Here is a 24,270-nt window from a genome sequence, read left to right as displayed (position 1 = left end):
GGCTCAGCGATGAACTGTTGTGCAAGTATTGGACCGACAAGGCTGCACTGTGCACAACTGTTCTGCATTTACATTAAGTGTAAACCCGCTTACCTCCTGCGCAAACACTGGAAGGTTCGACTGCCAAGATTTCAATGCAGGATTTCTTCAGAATCTTAAAAAAAAAAAAAGCCGTTAGTTACAAATGTTTAAATGAAACAAGAGGCTTATGTTACTTATCAAAGCCCATTGGTTCAGAGTTCTTTGTATATTAAGGGCCGATTCATGGCACCTTTGGGGGTTCCGTGGAATAATGTTGCTGATAAAATGTCTTAGGGCAGTCCAAAGTGACTTTGCAGTGGCAGGTGGCTTCGCACTACCAACAAACACCCTAATTCCCAGAGCAGTACAAAGTGTATTTTTGCAAAGCAAAGTCACTTTGCACTGCAAACGTACTCTTTGCACCGCGCTGAATAAGCCTAAATCACAGTGAAAATAATACTTTTGCAGTGCAAAGATACTTTGTGCCGCAGGAAAAGTTCCATGGATCGGGCCCTACTGTATAAATGCCTTGTCTTAAAGCTTGATCGCATTTTCCAGCACTTTGCGCTTCTTAATCAACCTTTCCTATGGCAGCCAATACATCAGGGCCTGCATTGTTCCCATACATACGTAGATATCGATTAAGCCGCAGACACAAACACACACTTGCCCAGAAGACTAGGTAAGAAGCGCTGCTGCTACCACATAAAAAAAAATATATATCACAATGGGCTTTGTCACTTTTATTCTCACAAGGCTTGCCACCAGTTTTCCCTTTACGCACCCGGCTCACGGCTCGCACCCCCACTCACCCACGCCGGCACACAGGGCCCTAGAGCTCAGGCTCGGCTGCAGATGTCACGCAATCTCTCTATGGCCTGATATCCAAGGACCTCCCAAGATGGCCGCCTAGGCAGCCGAAGGGCAGGGTAAAGTGTGATGCATGTTCACCTCGTCACCCATGCCCCGTCCTAGCCTCTCCTCCCCTCACCCCTCCAGACCAGGCAACAGACTGCTCCTCTGCCAAGTAATGAACATCGCCCAACTTTGCCCATATCCACCATTTTGATTGCGCCCTCATGGGCCCACCATATTGATGCGGTACACTTTTTCTGTATTACTACTAGTAACGCCTCCTTAATCCTTCATAGAACCCGTGACCCCCGTCCTACTTCTCCTTTCTCTGTGTGCCCCCAGCATTGCAACTCCCCTTCTTGTCTTTCTCCTGGAAGTGCCCCATTATGATTTTGCTACTAGGTGTCTGCTAAGTGTATTATGCTTCTTACTACATATTACTACTAAACTAACTACAAAATAAAGGTGTTACGAACAACATGTCTGCAACACAGAGGAAGCGGCCAATGGGCCCCGATACCCCAACAGGCTGGGCATACAATGGTGTGCCAGTACTGACAGTCTGAAAGTACAGTCAGACAGGGACTGTCCTAGGAGCTTGTGACAAAGGAACTGGCTGTATGGGCAGCAATAGCTGTGTTTTTACATTCAAAGAATGAGAAACAGTGTGCTTTAAATGTACATTAAAATATACTGAAAACCAGGTCTTTGAGTTGACTGCCTTGTCTTTTAATGTACAGTGACTCCGCAGGGCCTGAACTTTCTTCAGCTGAGCACTCTAAAGCCCTGTAGAGCCGTCAAGTATACCCAGCCCCCACCTTTGCTTTGCGTTTGCTTGTTGGTCAGCTAAAATGAAGCCCCTTCAAGCCAACATGTCTCAGGGCCCCACCTTTGCTCTGTGTTTGTTTGTTTACTCGCATGGAATCCTCATGTTACAAACCATTCTTCCCGCCACAAATTGGTCTCTTATACTTAACATTGTGCTTGTGGACTTCCTGCCCCAGGATTCTGTGCTGGAGGTGCACAGGATATGCGTAAAGGTTTTAATCGGTCCACTTTATCTTTTCAGAAAACATTGTGTGACTCAGTTATCCATGTTTACATATGTATCATTTTAATTCCAGTCTCACTGTTTTTACACTCGTTTTCCCATCATATACTCTGTGTCAGAAATGTATTTTTATTGCACCCTTACCCTGGGGTTTGATCTTGGTACATTCTTCCTGAACCCCCTCCCCTCCTTCAGTAGTATACAATGATACCTTTCCTCATCAAACGAGCCTTGACAGCTTTCCACGCCCCTTTAAGGCGGGATATCCGGTCCCTATGACATCATATCCGGGGCGTGGCCCCTGGGGCTTCCCCCGGAAGTTCTGCCTGGGCAAAATCCTGTCTCGGAAGTGATGTAGGTGTGTTTAACAGGCCCTGGGTCCTTAGCGGGGGTGTCCCACCGGATGTGACATCATGGGGGCTATCGGGAAGGTCCCCCCAAGGGTTGGGGCCCCAAGGGGACTTCCTCCGGATGCCCCCCAAAGAACCGGAAGTGTGGAGCGGGGTTTTGAAGGGTGGGGCGTGGCGTGCAGGGTGTATATATATATATAGCAGTGTTTTGGCTGTAGGTCCAAGCCAATCCTGAGGACCGGGTTGAAATTCGGATCAAACAGCATCAGCGCGACCGGGCAGGTGCGGTAAGGTATACATAAGATTGAAGCTTTGGGCGTTGACCAGGGGTGGCTGTGTTAAAGAGGGTCTTGAGTATAGGTTGGCAGGGTGTCTACACTTATAATAAGACAGGTAAGAATTAGAAAAAGAAAAAAGAAAAAAAAAATCGAAAATACATTTGTAATTATATCAAAAATGGGAAATTATTAAATATTAATTTTTTTTATGATTAGAAAAATTAATATTTCATAATTATCCGGCCGGTTGTGCTGGGGAGAAAACATTTTTTTTTTAAAAAAAAATAATAATTTATGAATAATAATATTCATAATAAATGTTGGGGTGATGGGTCTGAGTCCAACAGGCTTGTGAAGCAAGACCCTATGGTTCTGCAAGGGTCCATTTGTGAATACTGGGCCATCGGTGGAGGTCTCTGTCCTTTTCAAGGCACTCAGGCTGCAAAATGACATGCACAAGGGTCTGCGCAAGCCATGTTCACCCCACACCCCTGCCAGCCATCTATATATATAGAGAGAGCTCAAAAGAAGATGTTGGGCCCAGCCCCGTGGTGTTACAGCTGTAATTCAACAGGAACAGGGCCAGTGGACATGCTGTTGATCTCTGAAATTCCAGGGGAGGCCAGAAATGGCCTCGGTGTCTGCATGGTCTGTTCTTGCAGCCCTCAGCAGGATGGGAGGGGTGGAAGTGCTGTGGTCTGAGCCCCGAGGGGCAGCTCTGATGGATCACTTTGAATTTCCGGGGGATGTTGCCACACCCATGCAGCCCCAGGCGGTGGAGGAGCCCTTGAAATTTCCGGGAGGATGGTATCCGGCTGACCATGCATCCCCCAGCCCTCCCCTTCCCCCAACACCCTTAGATCCGGTCTCAAAGTCCTAGGGCCTTATCTTGAGTGGCAGAAGCTGGTGACCATCTGGAGTTAATTTCACAGATATCTGCAAAGCCCGCAGCTTTTGTGATACCATTATAAAGAGGGGTGGCTTAACTGTTGTCAGCCCTTGTGCGACGCCTGTTAAGAATTAACCAGCTGCAGACCCAGTGTGTGTGTGAAGTCATCGTGCTCGTTACAGCTACCATGCAGGAGCAGGATCAGACAAACTATCAGATAAGGGGTCTATAAACTCTGACATGCTGCAGCCTCCATTAGTTTTATGTAAAATGCTAACTTTTCCTAATTTATCTACAGGACCTCTTACCAGACCTTTCACTAGGGGCTGTGCTAGATTTTAGTCCTGCCCCAGGTACTATCTTTTATATTCAATTATTGACATGCCACTGTGTTTAAAAATATATACATGTGCATAGGTACAAAATATGTTTGTTTGTTAGACTCTGGGGTAAATGCTGGGGGCCGCTATGTTTAAAACAATGGTCAGCGTGTGGTGCTTTAAAGACATATGTGTAGTCGCACCGTATTAGCTTTTTAAAAAACAATTGCCAGTCTGGCCTGTCTTTTGAAAAAATAATAATAATAATAATGATAATAATAATGTGGCCCTTTGTATTGTGCATGCATAGCCATGGGCCCCGTGGAGGGGTGTGCTAAGGTGCCCCGGTTTTGCGGGTGTCTTTGTCTGTATTTGGGGCTCTGGTTCCCCTTTGCCATGATTACGCGCCCATTGGAAACTGCAGTGTTCCCTGTTTTATCTTGTTGCTGTAGTAAGGTGGCATTGGCAGGAATGCACAATCTTGCACATTCTAAATGTTTATTTTTTTTTTACAATTTAAGAGCATTTTAGTCTGTGATGAATGAATTATAATGGGTGTTTCTTTGTGCCATAACACTTAAACCCCCCAGTCTCCTCCAAATGGTCCTTAGGTGTAGCGCCTAGACACCCGCTTTTTAAGAGCTATGCCTGCTTTTCATAAAGAGCTGGCATAGCTCCTGAAAGAGGGTGTCAAGGCAGTACGCCTAAGGACCATTTGGAGGGGAATGATGGTTTAAGTATTACTTCTCAAAACATCATTCCCCTCCAAATGTTCCTTAAGTGTAGCGCTTTGACAGCCCCCTTTCAGGAGCTAGGCCTCCTTATGAGGTCCTGGGGGCCCAGCTCCCCTAAAGCTCTGTGGACCAGGCGCCCCTGATGCCATTAAAAGAAAAAAAAAAGTCATTGGTTCCTGCAGGGGTTAGCAGCACGGGCTCTGCTCCCCTCTGTTTCTGGTTTACAGCAGGGGTCAAGTCCTAAAAATGTAAAGTGGGGGGGGGCTCATAAACAAAATGTATGGGATATGATGCCATCAGAAATTAGCATATTTAGGTGAATTATGCACATTTCATTAAACTGGCTTTGCATAACCACCCAAATTGCACAGGACGAATGGCATTTGCCTTTCATAAAATCAACACACTCAAAACCAAGAGAGGATATTTTCTTCTGATAGTGTTTCTGAAAACGTTAAAATGTGGGCATGCTTTAAAATCCAAGGCCGAATACAAATGTTTTCCCTGGATCTTGCAGAACCAAAATGGGACATTTAACTTTTAGTTGTTTGTTATTTTTCATCAGGCTGTATAGTGCACTGGTGAAGTGTCTGGCGGCAAGCCGCCTGATGTTTGATCCACGAGGTCGACTTTAACTCATAAATTCAAAGTGGCCAGTCAATGTTTCACATTTACCCTGACTTGAGCCCTGGTTTACAGTCTCTATAAAACACACATGAGGAATACCGTATTCATTTTTAAAAGACATGCATGTTCTTTTAAGACAAAAATAAATAAATAAATAAAGGTTTACAGAAGCGTTAAAGCACCCGCGGGTTACAGGCATTCATTGAAGTATACACTCTGTTCTTTATAAATCAAAGGGATGATGGCACACCTGATTTAGGCATTTTATTTTATAACAGTCGCATATTTACTGCTCCAATTAACCCATTAACTTTCAGAAAGCTGTTTTGAAATAACTCTGGAAGGCATTTGCACTATGTTTGATGTTATTGTTTGATAAAGCTAGCACAAGGAAACACCACAATGGGGCACTTTGGGTTTTTAAATAATATTTATTCATCAACCCAGGTCAAAGCGACTAGCCCCAACCCAGAACCATGGGTTGGCTGGGCTATGCCTGGGCCCTAAAAGTGTCTCAGGCACCAACGAAAAAAAGTATTCCACATTTGCAAAATGGCCATTCATTTCTTTTGTGACACGGTTTGACCCGCACACTAGGGATAAGTTTTTTTTTTTTGATAAAATGTGTGGTATATTGTACATTTTAAAGAATGTTATGCATCAAGGCTGGGCAGAACTATTAGCCTCCCCGTCCAGGTCCCCATCGAGTTGATCCCCAAGGGTCCACAGTTAATAAGGGCCCCAAGCAGGGGGTGTTGTGCTTCTTGTGCGTGCGGGTGTCTGTTACCCCCAAGGTTTGGGCATTTGCAGTATGGGAGACCCGAGGCTTATTTATTTATCTATTTATTTTATTTATTGCTTCCAGCAGATGGCTATGCTGCATGGGATGCCTCCTTGGAAGACGCATGTATAAATTCCGAAGCACTTATCGACCTCTTGGCAGAATACGGAATTCCTAGTATCGATACCGCCGGTGTGTACTTTTAATACAGATGTTATTAGTAACTGTTATTAATATACATAATGTAGTTTTATGGCATGAGCATAAGATGATTATAGTTATTTAATAATGGGTATTTACAATAACATATGTTGTTTCCTTATTTTCTAGAGGTGATCCATGCGGGTGCCGCTTCTGCAGATGTGCGAGAGGCATCGGCTCTTGTTGAGTCCTGATGCTTTCCACAAATTGAGTCTTTAGTGTAAAACATGATTATGTATTTGAAGCATAGGTCTGCCATGTGACTATTTGATGTAGAACCTGGTGGTAACTGTTTTCTTTGGTTTTTATTGCAGATACACCCATTGTAGGCCCAACGGCATCACGACCCTCCTCAGATCCCCAGACCGCTGGACCATCAACATCTGATGCCAACCCCAGGACCCATGCCAGATACCCAACACCTGTGGCGAACCCGTCATTAAAAAGGAAGCACCCTGGCTGGGGTACAGAATGTAAGTATGCTTAAAGGATCACTGAGAGCTACTCTTTTTTTTCCATAGCAGGTGTCGTTAATATTTCAGCGTGTCTTTAGAAGAACATGATCGGTCCGTTATGGGGTTTTACAGAGTGCTGCACAGGCCTAATTTTTATCAACCAGTTTCTTTTAATATTTTAAAGGGGTTCGTATACCTTGAGTTTTACCTGAACAATGAGCCGTAATGTATTACTTGGTCTTTAATATAAAACTAAAACTGTTTTTTTTCTATTATTTTAGGGGCGTGTGCTGCTGCTGTTGAGAAAGAAGTTATAGCGCAGCCGTCCACTGTGACCCCGACAGCTCGAACCCCTCCAATTGCAGGTCAGCCGCCTACACCGCTGTTGTATAAAGCCACTGTTTGTAATGATGTGTTAGATGGGGCAGTAAAGCTCCTTTTAAATGAAAAGCAGGGCTTAGCGCTTAAAAGGGGGCGGGTGTCTCAAGGGTCTGCAAACAAGTTCATTTTAAATAAAAACAGGTGCTTATCGCTTGAAAGGGGGCGGGTGTCTCAAGGGTCTGCAAACAAGTTCATTTTAAATAAAAACAGGGTCTTATTGCTTAAAAGGGGGCGGGTGTCTCAAGGGGTTGCAAACGTTGTAGTACCCATTAACCCCCAATGTATTATTGTTCCCAACAATCATATACCACTGCCTATTGATTCACTCATACCTGTAGCACATGTGAATGCTGTATCTCCCCAGGAGACACAGACAGGAGGTGCGCTTATACCGGGCCCGGGGCTCCCGGTAGTGGGCTCTGAAAACCTTTTAGACAGAGGGATGGTTAGCCCACGTCCGTGGACCCCCAGCTGTGGAGAGAGCCCACCCCCTCATTTGTACTCCCCAACGATCCCCAACCGCATAGTCTATGATAGTCCGCCACAGGGGTCTCCGGCTTGGGGTGAGATCACCCCGCCTCCTGTGTACTCTCCAGCAATCCCCATCCGCATAGGCTCTGGTCATCAGCTCTTGTGGCCCCCGGGCTCTAGAGATATAACACCACCCCAGGCATACACACCTACGGTCCCTAACACCGAGAGATCTATTAGGACTTCTGAAGCTCTAGAAGGTGGGGGTGTTCAACCTAACACCAGGGTCGTCCTAGAGGCGACGCCTATTATAATAATTTCAGATTCCCCCATAAAAATAGGGTCTCAAAACTGCGGATATGCATCTGTCATCCGTGAAACAGGATATTCCCCGAAACCCCTTGATCTGTCCTACAGGGGGCCCAATGGTATAAACCAACAAAGACGCATACCCGTCATTTATTGTACAGATTCGAATATACAACCCTTAAATATCCCAGCACCTGTGAATCTCAACACAGCCAACAGTTTTGTAAATATACGTGCTTCTAAAAAGGGACACGTTGTAAAAGAGTTATTTCGGGCCCCTGGTTTAAAAAAACTGCGAAAGGAAAAACACTTATCAGGCCCGCATAACAGCTCTAGATTATGATGCCAGGCCTGGCGCTTGAGACATCTGTTTGGTAAAAAACATCTAGTAGACATGCGTAAGCGCGTGTCTAAGGCCAAACAAGCCCTTTTCGCTAGGGATTCTAAAAACAGGGTGAACACCATAGCTAAAAAAAGGATGAAAAAGAACACACCACCAACTCTTAAAAACAAACTTGAAAAGAAATGGGCGCTACAAAAGCATATACCGCCCCGGCCTGGTTTTGCAGAACCCCCAGAGCCTTTAAGCACAGGGGTGGACCCTGGGATGGGTACATCCGAGTCCTGCTTAAATGCTGCGCCCGAAACACTGCGGCCAGTGTTGGAAAACACAAACACCCCCTTAAACCCTGTTAAAAAACGAGGTATCTCTTTAAAAGATTTACCGGCACGCCGTTTAAAATGGCTTCAAACCCTCAGGCAGCGGAAAATGTTTCTCAAACGCCTGAGAAAAGCTAAAATGATAATCATGCAGCGAGCCCTTAAAGATTTAGAGGCTCAACCCCAAAACACACCCCCTCCAGATGAAACTGACACGGTTTTCTTGCAGAGTATGGGCACATACCAGCGAGATCTACCAAAGTTTCGAAGCCTTGAACACTATGAGGTGTTCCGCTTTATAAATCTGGATAGGTTAAGATCAACCGGTCAAGGTCTCTTAGTGATCACAGAAACTACTGAAAGGCTCACCTCTCAGATTCTTGAAACGGTTGGGCCTAACGATTTTGTCCAGATACGCCTAGACAGCACTGTTTTAAACAGGCCTCTTTTCACCAGGCGATCGTTTCGGCAGACCTTTGATGTTTTGCAGTTTCTAGAAAACATTGGAAAACTGCTACAAAGTAAGGCGGAACTGGTCGTTACCGAGCCCTTGCGACTCGTGTCGGTGGTTGTCAGGGCTAGAGAGGGTGGTGTGTACAGACCCCTGAAGAAAACCCTTTACAGTATGGTGGTTTCCAAGAAGAAACGCTGGCTCTTGGATTTTAATTACGGGGACCTGAACATATGTATGGCTGCAAGCATTATAGGCCTGCTAGAGCCTAGAACCGTTACTGATGGATACATTCAGGCAAGAGCTATGGAGGTTCACAGCGTATTGGGTATACCACCTGATGTTATGGTTGGTTTTAATGATCTGCGTTTATTTGAGGATCACTTTGGTGTGCCTATCAAAATCCTGTATAATGAGGACAGGGTTTGGAAATACTTCCCGGCAGGTGACAATGTGAATAAGAACACTATATATATTTTACACCACGAGCAGCACTATTATGGAATCTTAAACCTTCAGAGTTTCCTAGGGGCTCGCAATTTATGCCCGCATTGTTGTCACATATACAGCAATAAAACCGCTCACAGGTGCCACTTACACTGTAACATGTGTCAGAGAGACGGTTGCGTGGTGACCAGTGAATCAGGCTTTAAATGTCCCCGGTGTAAAACATTTGCCCGATCCAAAGACTGTCTTCAACAACACGTTGAAAAGGCGGCTCAAGGTACAGTCGTATGTCATCTTAAAACAGACTGCAGTTCCTGTGGCCGTTTTATAAAGACCAATCATGAATGTAAGGGTCGGATATGTCCCCGCTGTGATGTAGAAGTGGTCTCCGTGGATGAACACCAGTGTTATATGACACCCCCGAAAGAAATAGCCAAAACCGAGAATTACATAATCTTTGATATGGAGTGCATGCAGGAGACCGGCATACACATACCCAACTATATCTATGCCAGGCATCTGACTCGTGATGACAGTTGGTCATTCGCTGGAATTGACTGCGTGAGCCGTTTCATTACAACATTTCTGACAAAAAAATTCCAAGGGTATAGCTTTTTAGCACACAACAGTCAGGGCTACGATGGCTTCTTCATAATACAACAACTGATTAAAGAGAGAGTCGACGTCAAGCTGATAACTCAGGGTGCAAAGTTGAAACTCCTTGCTGTGCCAGACCTTAAAATCCGCTTTATCGACAGTTTGAATTTTCTACCCATGAAATTAAGCAAACTGCCTAAGGCTTTTGGCTTCACTGGGTCCAAAGGGTATTTCCCCCATTTCTTTAATACAGTACAGAATCAGAGCTATGTGGGAGCCATCCCCCCTATGGAGTGTTATGGGTCGGAATACATGATGCCTGATGACAAGGAGGCGTTTCTGAAATGGTATACGGAGGTCCGAACACAGGTTTTTGATTTTAAGAGAGAACTAAAAACCTATTGTCGTGAAGACGTCAATATTTTGAGAACAGCCTGCAACAGTTTTCGAGACGGCATCATAGACATGACCCGACAGGTCCACACTATGGATGATCCTGAAAACCCTGAGATGAAGATACATTTTGTTACATATGTAGATCCCTTTACATTCATCACCCTGGCTAGCATGTGTATGCATATATACAAGCAACTGTTTCTAAAGTCTGAAACAATAGCCCTCATACCCCCAGACATGTATCATGGACGCCAGAAACGATTTTCCACACCCTCCATCCAGTGGCTAATGTACAGGACTGAACAGATCAAGACACCTATACAACATGCCCTGCGCAGAGGAGAGAAAAAGATCGGACCCTATTTTCTAGACGGCTATGCGTCTTTAAACGGTGTGCAGATGGCCTATGAGTTTAATGGGTGTTTTTATCACGGGTGTCAACAATGTTATAAGAAAGATGACTATAACACCCTGACGGCGTGTACGTATGATCATCTTTACAGGAGAACTATTTTAAAAAAGAATTTTCTTGAGACCAGGGGTCTGCGCGTTATTACGCTTTGGGAGCATGAGTGGACCGAAATGTTGAAAAAAGATTCTGATTTAAAGATTTTTCTCAAGCATAAGAATTTACCAGAACCCCTAGAACGGCGTGACGCTCTTTTTGGAGGTAGGACTAATGCCATCAAGCTCTACCACGAAACAGCCCCTGGTGAGAAGATACACTACCTAGACTTCACCAGCCTCTACCCCTTTATCAATCATTCAAAACCCTATCCTTTAGGACACCCATGGATCATCTATGAAAATTTTGGGGATATTAAGCAGTATTTTGGACTGATCAAATGCCAGGTGTACCCCCCTAAGAAGCTTTATTTTCCGGTCCTCCCTCAGAGGATTTCTGGTAAGCTCATGTTCCCATTGTGCATGGCTTGTGCAGAGTCAAAACAGACTGAAAAATGCACACATAGCGATGAGGAGCGTTCGATCACGGGTACCTGGTGTACCGTCGAGTTAGAAGTAGCCTTGCAGAAAGGGTACCGTCTGGGGAAGATTCATGAAATATGGCACTTTGAGAACATTACGGTAGAACTCTTTTGCGAGTACATTCGTATGTTCCTGCGGAGCAAACAAGAAGCTTCAGGATACCCCGAGGGCTGCGATGACCCCGCAGCCCGCCAGAAGTACATAGATGACTATTACACACATCAGGGTATCCATTTAAGATCAGAATTCATCGAGAATAACCCTTCCAGACGGCAGCTAGCCAAGCTGTGCTTAAATTCCTTATGGGGTAAATTTGCTCAGAGAACAAATTTACCAAACACATCTATTATAACCGACCCTGATAAGTTGACAGCCTATCTTTTTGACGCAGGTTATGACATTTCAAGCCTGCAGTTTATAGATGAGGAAACGGCATGCCTCTGTTGGAAATACGCTGAGGAGTACCCTACGTGTTCCAACAATATAAACATATTCATCGCCTGTTTCACAACCGCTCATGCCAGTCTGGAACTTTATACAGTCATGGATGCTCTCCAGGAGAGGTGTCTGTACCACGACACCGATTTGGTTATTTTTGTTAGCGCCCCCGGCCAGGAGAATCCCCCACTGGGTGATTATCTGGGTAATCTAACAAGTGAATTAGCGCCTGGTGAGCACATTATAGAATTTGTTTCTGCAGGGCCCAAAACATATTCCTATCACACATCCTCAGGGGCGGTCTGTATGAAAGTAAAAGGCATCACTTTGAACGTCAGCAACAGCTTGAAGATCAATTTTGACAGTTTGAAAGAGCTGGTGCGTGAGTACACTTTAGAAAACACCATCAAATCTATTGTGGTGCAGCAGCCATCCATAGTGCGGGAGAAAAAACGCTGGGAAATCAGCACCCAGACACTGCAGAAGACTTTGAGGGTGGTGTTTGATAAAAGGGTGCTCACAAACGACTACAAAACATTACCCTACGGTTACTGAAAAGGAAGCATCGTGTATGATGGACACGCGCCTTCAACACCCTTTTTCATGCGTGCTAGCGGGTCCTTCCAGCTGCTGTAAAAGTTATTTTATCAAACAGCTCCTAGAAAATGCCCGCACCACCATGTCGGCCCCACCTGATAATGTCATCGGGTTTTATTCGTGCTGGCAGAACTGGCCTCTAAAATACCGCATCTGAAGTTTGTGGAGGGGTTACCAGAAACTCTGAATGATGATCGCTTGCTACCACCAAACCTTATTAACATGATTATCGTAGATGATCTCATGATGGAGGGCGGTCAGAGCCCCGAATTGGAAAAGGCTTTTACCCAATACTCACATCATAGGAGCCTTAGTATCTGCTACATTGTACAGAATTTATTCTACAAGGGCAAGGGCAACCGCTCAATAACTCTAGACGCCAGTTATATCATTCTGTTTAAGAACCCCAGAGATAAACAACAACTCTCGGTTCTAGCACGCCAGATGTATCCGGGTAACAGCCGATTTTTCATGGAGGCCTTTGAAGACGCTACCCGTAAACCTTATGGCTACTTATTGGTGGATTTAAAGACAAACACCTTAGAGGACTACCGACTGCGCACGGGTATTTTCCATCCGGATTTACCGGTCGTCTACATACAGAAGCCCTCTAGAAAAACCCGGTGAGGTGCAAAACAGACCTCATTAGTACCAGCGACCGACCATCATGACGGCACTTATATGCCGGAACTACGCTCTCCTTAAAATGCTTGTAACGGCACCGCACCAGCAACGCAGGGCCATTCTGTGCTCGGCTTTTGATGATCTAGTATCAGCTATAGCCGAGATTGCCTTCAATACCGTCAGGGGGAACATACCGCTATCCGGCCGTCAACTAGGTGTCTTAAAAAAGAAGAAGCTAATCCTCAAGAAGCTGGGTAACAAGCGGGCCTCCATAAAAGATAAAAGAAAGATTTCAAAACAATCCGGAGGTTTCATAGGAGCACTCCTAGGCCTTGCATTGCCTCTGATCACCAGGCTTCTAGGGGGCGGTTAATGGAGCACAGTCAGAAGATGTATCTGGTTGACAAGCGTCAGCTGGATGGCCTGAGCACCCATAACATGGAAGAGCCTGATATTCGAAAATCTGCAACCCTCCGGATCGATTCTGAAATGCAAGATGTCCTACGTCGGCATGATTTATCAGACTACGACAAGGTTACCCTCTATTCCGCGATTCTCCAGAAATACTTAAAACATTTTAGACAAGCCGCCAATGAGAAGAACAAACTAACATTGTACATGCCCCCTGAAGAGCCTATGAGTCTCGGCAACACAAATCCCGGACACTCCGTTTCTGATCCCCTTGTCTCTGAAATCCTGAATACCATTAACCCCCGTTATCGTAAGAATGCGGAATTATTGTTGAACAAGATGACCGGTGAGCAGAGGCTGGTACCCTGGAACACAAAGGGGGAGTTTGTATATAAAGGTACGCCTGTCACAGGTTCAAATGTCCATGATTTAGTTTGCAGCATTACCAACCCACAGGCCTTTGGAAGACACAAAAAGCCTATAGGCTGGGATCTGTTCATGCAATTTCTGTGGACTTAAACATTCCTGCCACTTTAGTGGAAACATGGGGCATCGCGAGCTGCTTGAGACATTGAAAGACACTGGTGTTAAAACCACGTCCGAGGATGTTGAGTCCCTAGATATTTCCGTAAAGAGAAGAAGAAAGAAAAATAAACCCAAACGCGAGGCCTGGTTTAGTGTGTAACTGTGTTTTCTCTTAATTTTAACAACAGTTTTTAACCTTTGTCATATGTATATGGTTTATGTATCTGTTTTTTATAAGTATACGCACACCTGTTGATTAAACAAATGCGCTGTTTGTAATAAAATACGTGTTTATGTAAATGTCTTTATATCTATACCCACTACAGCCTGTATAAACAAAGGTTCTGTTTGTAATAAAAGAACATTATTATTTATACCAACCATACGTTTTGCGTCTAATTATTTCAAGCATGGCTAGTACAACATTTTGTTTGTTTAAAAAAAAATATATATTAAACATGACACAAGTAAGAAGGAGATGGTTGTTTAAAAGTACAAGATGTTTTTATTTAGCCCTGTACACATATCTACTGATTATTAACACACTTACATTTCTGGCAAAAACTATATACATTTACAGGTGGCCGGCGATATTTACGTTTGTTCACAAAAGCCGTCACCATCTGATCATTCTGCCTGAGATCAAGAGAGTAGGTTTGCATAACAGCCCGCAGTGCCTGTTTCTCAGACATTTTAGATACAAAGTAGCAAGCATGCTGCCCACATGTCACGGCTTCAGAATGCTGCACCTGTGCTCTATTATAATGTACTATGGGTGCTATATGTTTAACATAGTCCAGTAGATCGCCGTCATATATAGGGTGGCTTGGGAAACACCCCAGACTATCAAAAACAGTTATTGCAACAGTGTCTATAAACATAGCTATCCAGTGTGTTCCTTATTGATGCTGGGGGTCGGTGTTCACAACAAAGCTGATGGGCAGCTCCCCCGGTATACCCCGTGGAATGTTATCACACAAATACACGCCTCGAAATGTTTTCACAGCATGTTTGTCTTTTCACAGGAAACGCATGATCTGGTAGGTATCCATTACATATCGTACAGCACCTGTCGCTGGTTGTTGAGTTCTATGACAGAGTCAAATAGGGCCATAATAATGAGATTCACAGTACTTGGTAAATTTGCAGCAAACCGGACCTCAAGTCGTAAATTACCATTCCTAATCAGATTATAATGTCCTGATGATGCATTATCGGGTCTCAAATCAAAAGCCAGCAAGGTGTAGCCACCATCATAGTCGTCACGTGGTATCACAAATCCTTTATCGCGCATGTGCTTGCTGCTGATGGAGACTAGTCCCAGATACTCCCTAATTGTATTTTTCTGTTGAAAACTAGGGCTGTAGGCTTTGGCGGGGATGACGACCCCATCCTTAAAAAGGGCGGCGTAGTTAATGTTGTAATGTTTAAAATTAAAAGGATTGCTTGCGTAATCCCCTGAAAAAGCGGTGTTATCCACAAAGCCAATAACGATTATTTTAGGTAGCTGTCCCAAGAATAAGTTATCTTGACTGGCGACACGGCTGCCCGCTGGTACACTGAAGATTTTCAAGGAGGTCCTCTCCACAGGGTATTTCAAGTTAGATACTTGTAGAGCATCAGCATGCGCGAGTCTGACCGTCGGTGACACGTTGACCCTTTTAATGAATAAACTCGCTGATACTATTACCAGTTTGTAGGCTTTGGCATCATCACTGTTCAAACAGAAAGCATCTTTATTTCGCGAGAGTTTAATTTTCAGATGAACACCATTCACCACCAGCTTCTCCTGGAAAAACAGATCCGAGTGTAGACGCCCTAGTAAATCAAAGTTTCTGCTACCTGTCGCATACGCTGATCTCTTTATAAAGCCCTTGTTGTTTCCATTTAGAGCATAATCCTCCATATGCCCCGCCGTGTCCTTATAAAAAAGCCCTGCAGTCAGCTGGGTGTCCAAAGTGTCATTGCTGTAGTTCAGAATGCTTTCAATATACGCTCTATAGGCATACATATTGTCGCTTTGTGTAATCATGCGATCACCTAGAGTGATGTCCACCTGGTTGAAAAGGGTGGCCACCGGATAGGCAATCGTGGCCACCTTCGCCGCTGCACCGATAGCCGTCCCATCCTCTTTTGTTATTCGGCAGGTTAGGTAGAGCAAGGTGTCATTCAAATCCAGGTACGTCTCTGTTGAGCCCGATATGTAAAACTCGATGGGGGCTAATGGTGATAGTGCCGCTAGGGGCGCAACTTCCATGAAAAAACTGTTTTCGATGCTTGTCTGTGTCGGGGGCACGACAAACAGATCTAGTTCCGATTTCACACATTCCCCCGAGGCACAGTGGATAAAGGCCATATTTTAGAAAATATTGATGCCGGGTCTGTTTTTATTTCGTTTGACCCGTCTGTTCTTTGACGTGCGCTTTCTCTACTGAGCGGTTTTGGTTGTTGTTCTTCGTTTTTTATGCGGCTTCGGAGGCCCCCGCCGGCGCGAAGCTCGCCTTTTTCTTTTTGCAGGGCTTTTACCCACGTAAACCAGACCAGAGCCCTCTTGTGCTGGTTGGTTGAAACGATTTGCGATGGAGGTTGTTGCAGTAGACACCACATCCTTAGCAATGTTTGTAGCAGCTGTTTTCATATGCGGCTTGGCTAATTCAAACCCTTTGCGCAGGAAGGGCATGGCTCGCCGAAAAAGACTTCTAAAAATACTTCCTAGCCCCTCACCATACATCACAGGCGCACCTTGGAAGTAGGGCTGATTTCCATAACCGGCCTGTCTGCGGTAATAATCCCTATAAGCGTGCGGCTCCCCGTAATTCTTCATGATTACCATGTTCTAATTGTCTCTCTCGCGTCTAGGGCACAGGTGTAGTTTCACCAGGACCTTCCCGTATTTAAATGAGACCAGATCTCCCTGATCGTCCCTTATCTGTATGTTAATGGTATCAAAATGACACTTAGAAACAGGAATATAATCAAGCTTCATGTATTGTATGTTAACAATGCCGTTATTTTCGCCCTTGACTTGTGCGGTCCGCATCAGGGGGGCGTATGAGTCACCAACCCTTTGGTATTCTACTATATCGCTGTAGATCATGAGGCTGTAAAATCCACCATCAATATCTGCACGTGTTTTGTCCGTACTTTTAGTATTATTTTTTATATGCTGAACGTTCCCCAACACCATCGAGAGTTTCCTGCTACATATAAACTCCACTGTAAGATCGGGTGATCTTACAAATACTTTACGGCGTGAGTTATTTAGAAACAGGTGTATATCTGCATAGCGCTCGAGACTCGCGATTCATTTGTTGATAGTATCTAGCAGCGCCTGTATTGTGGGGTAGAAGCCGTGAGGAAAACCCACATTTATCAATTCAGCAGGTTCTCCACGTCTGATGGTATACCAGGAATCTCTTTTGTCCAGGGTGTCCCAGGTATGGGGGTTATGAATCTCCATCAACCCCGCTTCCCACGGACCTTGTAAATTAATGGGTTTAGCCAGTTTAACAGAATAATCCGATATTTCGTTTTTGAGGAATATATCTAAAGAGGCGTTACTGGGCAAGGTGATATAAAAGCCGGTGTTTTCCATCTTCTTCTTCTTGTCAGGGATCGTCTCTGCTTTTTAGATCCTCTAGAGAGGCCACGTTGACCCAACTGTTGAATTTCTCAGGCCATCCGTGCCATTTTACCAGGTGCTGTTTCTTAGACCCCTTACATTTACTCTGAATAATTTTCTCAACCCTATAAAGACGCCGGGGATCGTCGATCTCCTTTTGTAACTCCTCTGTGTAGAAATTACTGCTTACAACTTCACCAGCATAATCATTCAGCTGATATATGTATACCCCCTCTTTCACAGATGCTTTTGCCACTATGAAAATTTCGTCAGTAAAGGACTGTTGGTAGCCTTTTGTAAAGACACCTTTTAACTTGGATACTCGGACGTGGTCCCCTACACGAAAGGATGCTTTCTTGATCTTCTCCGATAGCCGTCCAGCATACAGGTTTCGCCACGCTGATAATGAGTTTTCAGAGGTTACAGCCCGGGGAGGCATTTTAATAGACCGGTGGTAGCTGTCATTATACACATCGATAAAAGTCTGTAATATATCCACATAGCGTTGTGTATTATAGGCTGTGAAATATCTCCATAGTTTAGATTTTAGGGTTCTATTAAAACGTTCAACAACCGCCGCTTTAACTTCCGTGTGGGTTATAAAATGATGCACGCCGTGGTGCTTTAGAAGGTTTTGCAGGGGCCTATTCAGAAATTCCTTACCGGCATCAGTTTGTAATTTTACAGGTACGCGACCCTTGCTGAAGATATGTTTGAAGGCCGCCGCCACTCTTCAACCTGTCTTATCCCGCAAGGCCTCTGCAAATGCATATTTTGATAAAACATCTATCACCGTCAGAATGTACCGCGCACCATTGTTCTGCTTTTCAAGGTTAGAAACATCCGCCAGGTCTGCCTGCCACTGCATACCTGCCGACGTGACAATGGTCATTCTTCTTTTAAAACGTTTTCTAGCATTTTTATGAAGGATATACGTCTCCTGGCCGGATAGCCATGTCTTAATAGCTCCACGCGTGATGGGGTGTTTATTACGCTGTAATTTTCGATAAAGCGCATCAACACCCCCATAACTCCCAACACCAGATTTATCATAATAGCATTCATGCAATCTTGAACGTGTGTTGTTAGCCATTGATGCATTACAAAAAAATAAGCAGACGCAGGGTTTGTGTATGGCGTTTTATTTAATTTTTCTTTATACTGTTTGGTATACATGTATGGGGTGTTGAACAGTTACCACCCCTGATATTTTATTGGTCGCATCATATAACAGGCTATACACATCAATGTGGTTACCCCGCCTGTAACTCTGTAGACACCAGACACTTGTAGCATTTAATAGTTCAGATAGTTCAGAGGCCTGTAAAACAAGACCTTTAAGGCGTAGGAATCTTGCATATATTTCAGCCACGTGGTGCCTCAAAACGGTTCTAGGGCCCATGTATAAAGAACCCCAGTTGTATCGGAATACAGAACCGTATTCATCACACGCCGACATCTTGATGGTGCTACAAATTACACTTTGACACATCCGTGCATCTTGAAATCTCGGTACATCAAAACGCCACAGCCGGGGTGGGGTGTTTACCGCTATTCTCGCCTTCCGGATAGCGTATAAAAGTTTTTCCCCACACAGCCGAACAGGCATCAGATAGCTCTCCACACGTCCGGTTTTTCCTCCAGAAACGTTACCCTAGAAACAACGGTACACATATAAGGAGCAGTATTATTGTGTTTTCATCTTTTTAAAAAACAAGCTTTTGCGGATCCGGACACCTCTGCGGGTTACTCCTCAGCCTGTACAGGTTAGAAAAGTCTCTCTCTATTAAACGGGTTATATGGTTTCTAAAAATCACGGGGCCTGCCAGGCGTAAAGATTTCATTTTTTTCTCAGGCTTGCGACACGGTTGAATTTCCAAGATTGTTTTTGTTAGCAGGCCCCCCACACTCGCATGTACACGCATACCCATGGTTTTATAAACCCTTTTAAGCATCTGATAAACGTTATATGACTTCAACATCTGACATATCGCCCGTATTGCTACAGATTGATAATTCGGGAGTAAACAATCATGAGGATCCTGTTGCGGGTATCCGTATTTATGCCCTTCACACCATTGGTAATAGTCCCGCTTCAAACACGTTTTCACAACAGCCGCCGCAAACGCTTGAGCCGTTACAGTCTCCAAAAGGGTTATATTATCATCTTCTTCCTCATCAGAACTTTCAAAACGTGTCAAAGTATCGCATTTCTTACACTTAACAACGACTGGGAATGCTGAACTTTCGATCCTTTTTGAACAGCACACGCAATAATAATTGACGGCGTTAAACGAGTTGTTCAGGCCCACAGTTCTGTTATGGTTATCTGGCGTTTTCTGCAATTCAAAAAAGAAAGAAGTTTAGCTCTTGAGCATGTGTTTTCACAGGTTTTTTCACACACACAAACACCCACATCGTCATACTTCATTACTTACCATAGCCAATGTTTCAGAACCAACATCTTCCAGCATAGAGGGGCTAGTAACGTCCATAAACAGCTTGTCTTCATCAGATGCTGTGTCTCCCGTCGAGGTTATTGCAGCCTCTGGAAACAGTTGCTCTAAAACATTCAGATCTTCATACGGGGTCTCCTCCAGAGCCTTAACAGCCTCATCCATATCCACATAGTCTGCATCGGTGTAGGCGTCATCCACACCGGAGTCGATGACACCCGGCTGTTTCCCACTCCCAAGATTCAACATATCAAAATGCTCACATAATGTACCCATAGCCGCTGCGTCATCAGGACCCCCATCGACGGATAGCGTTGGTGCCGGCGGACTTTCAGGGCTGTAATATTTTTGAAGGGTTTTCAAATCCTCAGCAGCTGTATTGTCCTTAGAGTAGTAGCTGTAGCGCTTCATAATTCCTGGTATTGAGGTCTTTTGAGTTTTCGGTTTTTTTTTTCCAAGGCTTCAGGAACGGCTTGTACATCCCCCAATACTTATCTGTATATATACACCCTGCACGCCACGCCCCACCCTTCAAAACCCCGCTCCACACTTCCGGTTCTTTGGGGGCATCCGGAGGAAGTCCCCTTGGGGCTCCAACCCTTGGGGGGACCTTCCCGATAGCCCCCATGATTTCACATCCGGTGGGACACCCCCGCTAAGGACCCAGGGCCTGTTAAACACACCTACATCACTTCCGGGACAGGATTTTGCCCAGGCAGAACTTCCAGGGGAAGCCCCAGGGGGCCACGCCCAGGATATGACGTCATAGGGACCGGATATCCCGCCCTAAAGGGGCGTGGAAAGCTGTCAAGGCTCGTTTGATGAGGAAAGGTATCATTGTATACTACTTCCTTCGCTGCTGCCTTTGGGATATTCCCAAATCTTTGAAAAGCTGAGCCATGCCCTGATCTGTTATGCCCATCTTGCCCCTCCGGTAGGAGCCCGTTGCTGCATCACCCTGGCCTTTCCAGACCCTCTCCCACATCCAGTTGAGACCCCAGCTAGACCTTGCCCTGAGGCATTGCTACTACGTGTTTTGGCCCAGTCTCCTGTGCTATCCTGAACCCAGATTTGATGGTTGTTGTTGGGACCTTGCTGCAACACAACCTCGACTGCGAGGGAGCTGCTCCATCTCTGAAGCCCACAACAAGAGTGGAGACAGGGAGATGTTCTGTGACACTGCTGATACAGCTGGCCACCATATGATCCAGAGTCCTCCAGGCAAAGTAACTGTAAGAAGAACGAAGGTTGCCGTGGTTCCTGTTCGCCACACCTTGCTGGCTGCAATGTTGAAGACCAGCAGAGACTGATGCGGGTCCAGTAAGTTCTTTCCTTGTTCTTGGGAGGGATTTGCATTAGAGTCAGTTTCCGCCTGCCCTACATGATCCCCCGTCCCCTGCCGAGTTAACCCATAGAAGAATTTGCAGGAGGAAATCATGCCCTTGACCTGCCAGAATTTCACCCTTAAACACTGTTTGTATAATACCCATATGTCGTGAAAAGACAGTGTAAATAAGTGAATTTATTGCAAATAAGTCCTAAACGCTGAGAGTCAATGTTTGACATCGGTAAAAAGTAAGAGGTTGTTGGTAGTGGATTCACTTGTTCCTTGTTCATTTTGAAAATGTACGGAGCTAATCACATCCCAAACAAAGCTATTATTGGGTACATGTATTTTGAAGCCATTTTCTCCTTTTTTGAAATATATAAAGCAGTTTATAATTATTAGTCAAACCTAGGGACAGTTTTGAAAAATACAGTGTTCCGGTCTAAGAATCATCTTGTCTTTGCAGTTAATGTATGCAGCATTCCATTAAAGTTGCAGGTGCCTCGGTTTACATACTTTGAACAGTCTGCTTTTATTCTATAATTGTGGTATTCACGCTAATTTACACGTGTTCCCATTGAACTTTGTAAATATTGCTTTCATCATATCTCGCCCATGTCAGAGTAGGCTTCTAGCCATCTCCCTGGTTATGTACCATTTGCAGTTATATTGTCATGCTGTATACTATTTGCATTTACCTTGCATTGCTTCTGCCAATTCATTTGTACCAAACCTTTGCATCTCTGGTGTCAGTAATCATTGATTTGGGTCTGCAGTCATTTATGTGCCCGCATCAGATTTCCCATGATCTAATTTCATTGTGATTGCATTTTATTTGCTCCACTTATTTCGCTTTGGTTCTTGATTGGCCATTATATCACTAGTTGTGCACCAAGATCCCGAGCTCCCCAACCCACTTCTTCCTTTCCTCCTGGCATCCCCATTGGCGAGGTTTGCACAGTAGCTATCCCATCCGCTCGGTTGTTTCGAACTCAGGAACATTTATCATGTTACATTCAGTGCTAATTTCATGGAGGCATTCTCTAGTACGAAACCTGGTCTCTCAAGAACCTCATGCATCGAGGGACCTTCAAGTAATCTCCACCCTCTTTAAAAACCCCTGTAAAACTAATTGCTAGGCTGTGTCCTGTAGAATTACTCTCGCATTCAGATTTTATTCCAAGCTAATGCCCGCCATATTTTCTCACCTGTGATTTTACTCCCATTATATGCCCCACGGTTTGGTCCAAGTGTGCTCCACATGATTTCGTTCTTTGAATTTCAACACCTCTGTATCTCTGCCCCTCAATTCCATGTTTTGCCTCACTCTGCTTTGCCTTCGCCTTACTCCTAGGTTTTACATTTCAGATTGTGTCATATTCTGTATCTGAGCGCCCTACCTTCATCTCATCCCTAGGTTTGCCCATTCTATTCTACTTCCTTCTGCGATCTACTCCTAGGTGATGCCCCATTTCGGAAATACTCCTCAGTTGCACCCAACGTATAACTATTCCCCATCTGGGATTGCACTTGTATGCTGCTCCCCATTATTAATTTCAACCCTAGGGTATTTCGGCTTCCCATCATGATTGCAGTACCCGGTTGGGCCCCATTGGGGTTGCAAGTAAGTACATTAGATTGTGACAAAGTTCCTCTGCCACTTTAGACACATTTCACTGCCTTGAAATTCAAATGCACTGAATTCTTGGCTAACTCCTCCCTTCCCTAGAGTCGCAGCCCCCCAAACCCCATTGGGATTCCTCTGCACTGCTTAACTCGACGTGCACTGATATGCTTTATGCATGCTCTGGTGCATTTTGCGTACATTAATGAGGCTGGTGAAATAGATGGCTTACTTACATTTTGTATGTTACACTTTTCATTTTGGTATTTTAGTTGCTATATTGCGATTATTCAGGACACTACCGCAATGAAGATCAAGGAATAATGTCCTCTCAGTCTACGCGACCTGGCGTCCCTTTAGTAACCTAAATATCAACCATTAGGCTAGGTTCTATTCAGGTTATCGTTGACAAACTAACCCTGGTATATCAACGCTCAATATATTGCACTTTGTTATTCCCCTAGGCCTTCAGACACAGTAAGGCCGGATATGTCAGGAGTCTAGCTTCCTCATATTGAGAAGTGCATCTTACCAGGAATTCCTTCTTGCAATCATGTTTATAAATCCCCCACTTCAATGAACAGAGATCTTCGGCTCTTGGATAATCTGGCTTTTTCATCTTCCCCTTTACCCTTCCCTTTTTTTGTTCCCTGCATCCAACTGTGCATGGACAGCTCTTGGTTTTGGCACTTCTAGCAGTGAACGCGCCACTTCCAGATGTACACAATGGCTATTGAAGTGGAGAAGAAGGAGGTTCATAGCTATCTGTTTGAGTAGCCTCTACGCGTCAAGGTCGAACTTGAATACTTCTCAACATACAGCTATGCACCAGTTCATTGTAGGGTCCTCAACATGTAATAGAGCAGACCTTCAAAGAAAATGCTTGGCATGAAGGGTATTTCTATACTCACTTTTTATGATAAGCATTGTTTTTTTATCCATTGCTAAAGATGACACATTCAGAACTATTACAACAATTCTAGAACACTCGCCCTTAACCCCCTTGTATCTTTGCAATAGTTTGACTGTTTATATCCTACCCCTGCCGCACTCCCACTTTCTGCCCTCTCCTTTCCCCTACAGATCATGGTCTGGTTACCCCTATATGGGAAGCAATACCTATAATTATCTGGACAAGGCCTGGTGCCGTCAACCACTATGGTAGTGATGGGTGCAGCCCAAACGCTTATTACCATAACAAGTCATTGATGGCGTTTACTGATGTATTCTTTCCCCTAATTTTGATTTTAGACTTGTACTGTTATATGTTTGTCTGTTTTTGTTTATCTCCCACTCCTATGCCCTTGCAGAAACCTCCTTCCATTCTGCCTGCCAACAAGTGGCTACTGGAACTTCCCACCCTTCTGTTATCCTTTTAGCTTGCA

The 24,270-nt window shown here is 44.6% G+C and overlaps 1 protein-coding gene across 1 annotated transcript in view; it reads right to left on the bottom strand.

The window, feature by feature from the left end:
• Nucleotides 1-24,270, bottom strand: part of ANTXRL (ANTXR like) — a 359,532-nt gene that overhangs the window by 168,141 nt on the left and 167,121 nt on the right. Inside the window, exon 9 of the mRNA XM_069611191.1 lies at nucleotides 94-154. Within this exon, the coding sequence (XP_069467292.1) occupies nucleotides 94-154 (61 nt within the window). The remainder of the gene's footprint in view (nucleotides 1-93; nucleotides 155-24,270) is intronic.

This window comes from Ambystoma mexicanum, chromosome 8, assembly GCF_040938575.1.
Source record: "Ambystoma mexicanum isolate Mex_15411 chromosome 8, UKY_AmexF1_1, whole genome shotgun sequence".
NCBI lineage: Eukaryota > Metazoa > Chordata > Amphibia > Caudata > Ambystomatidae > Ambystoma > Ambystoma mexicanum.
The sequence above is the reverse complement of the archived record's forward strand: the minus strand, read 5'-3'. Positions and strand labels throughout refer to the sequence as shown.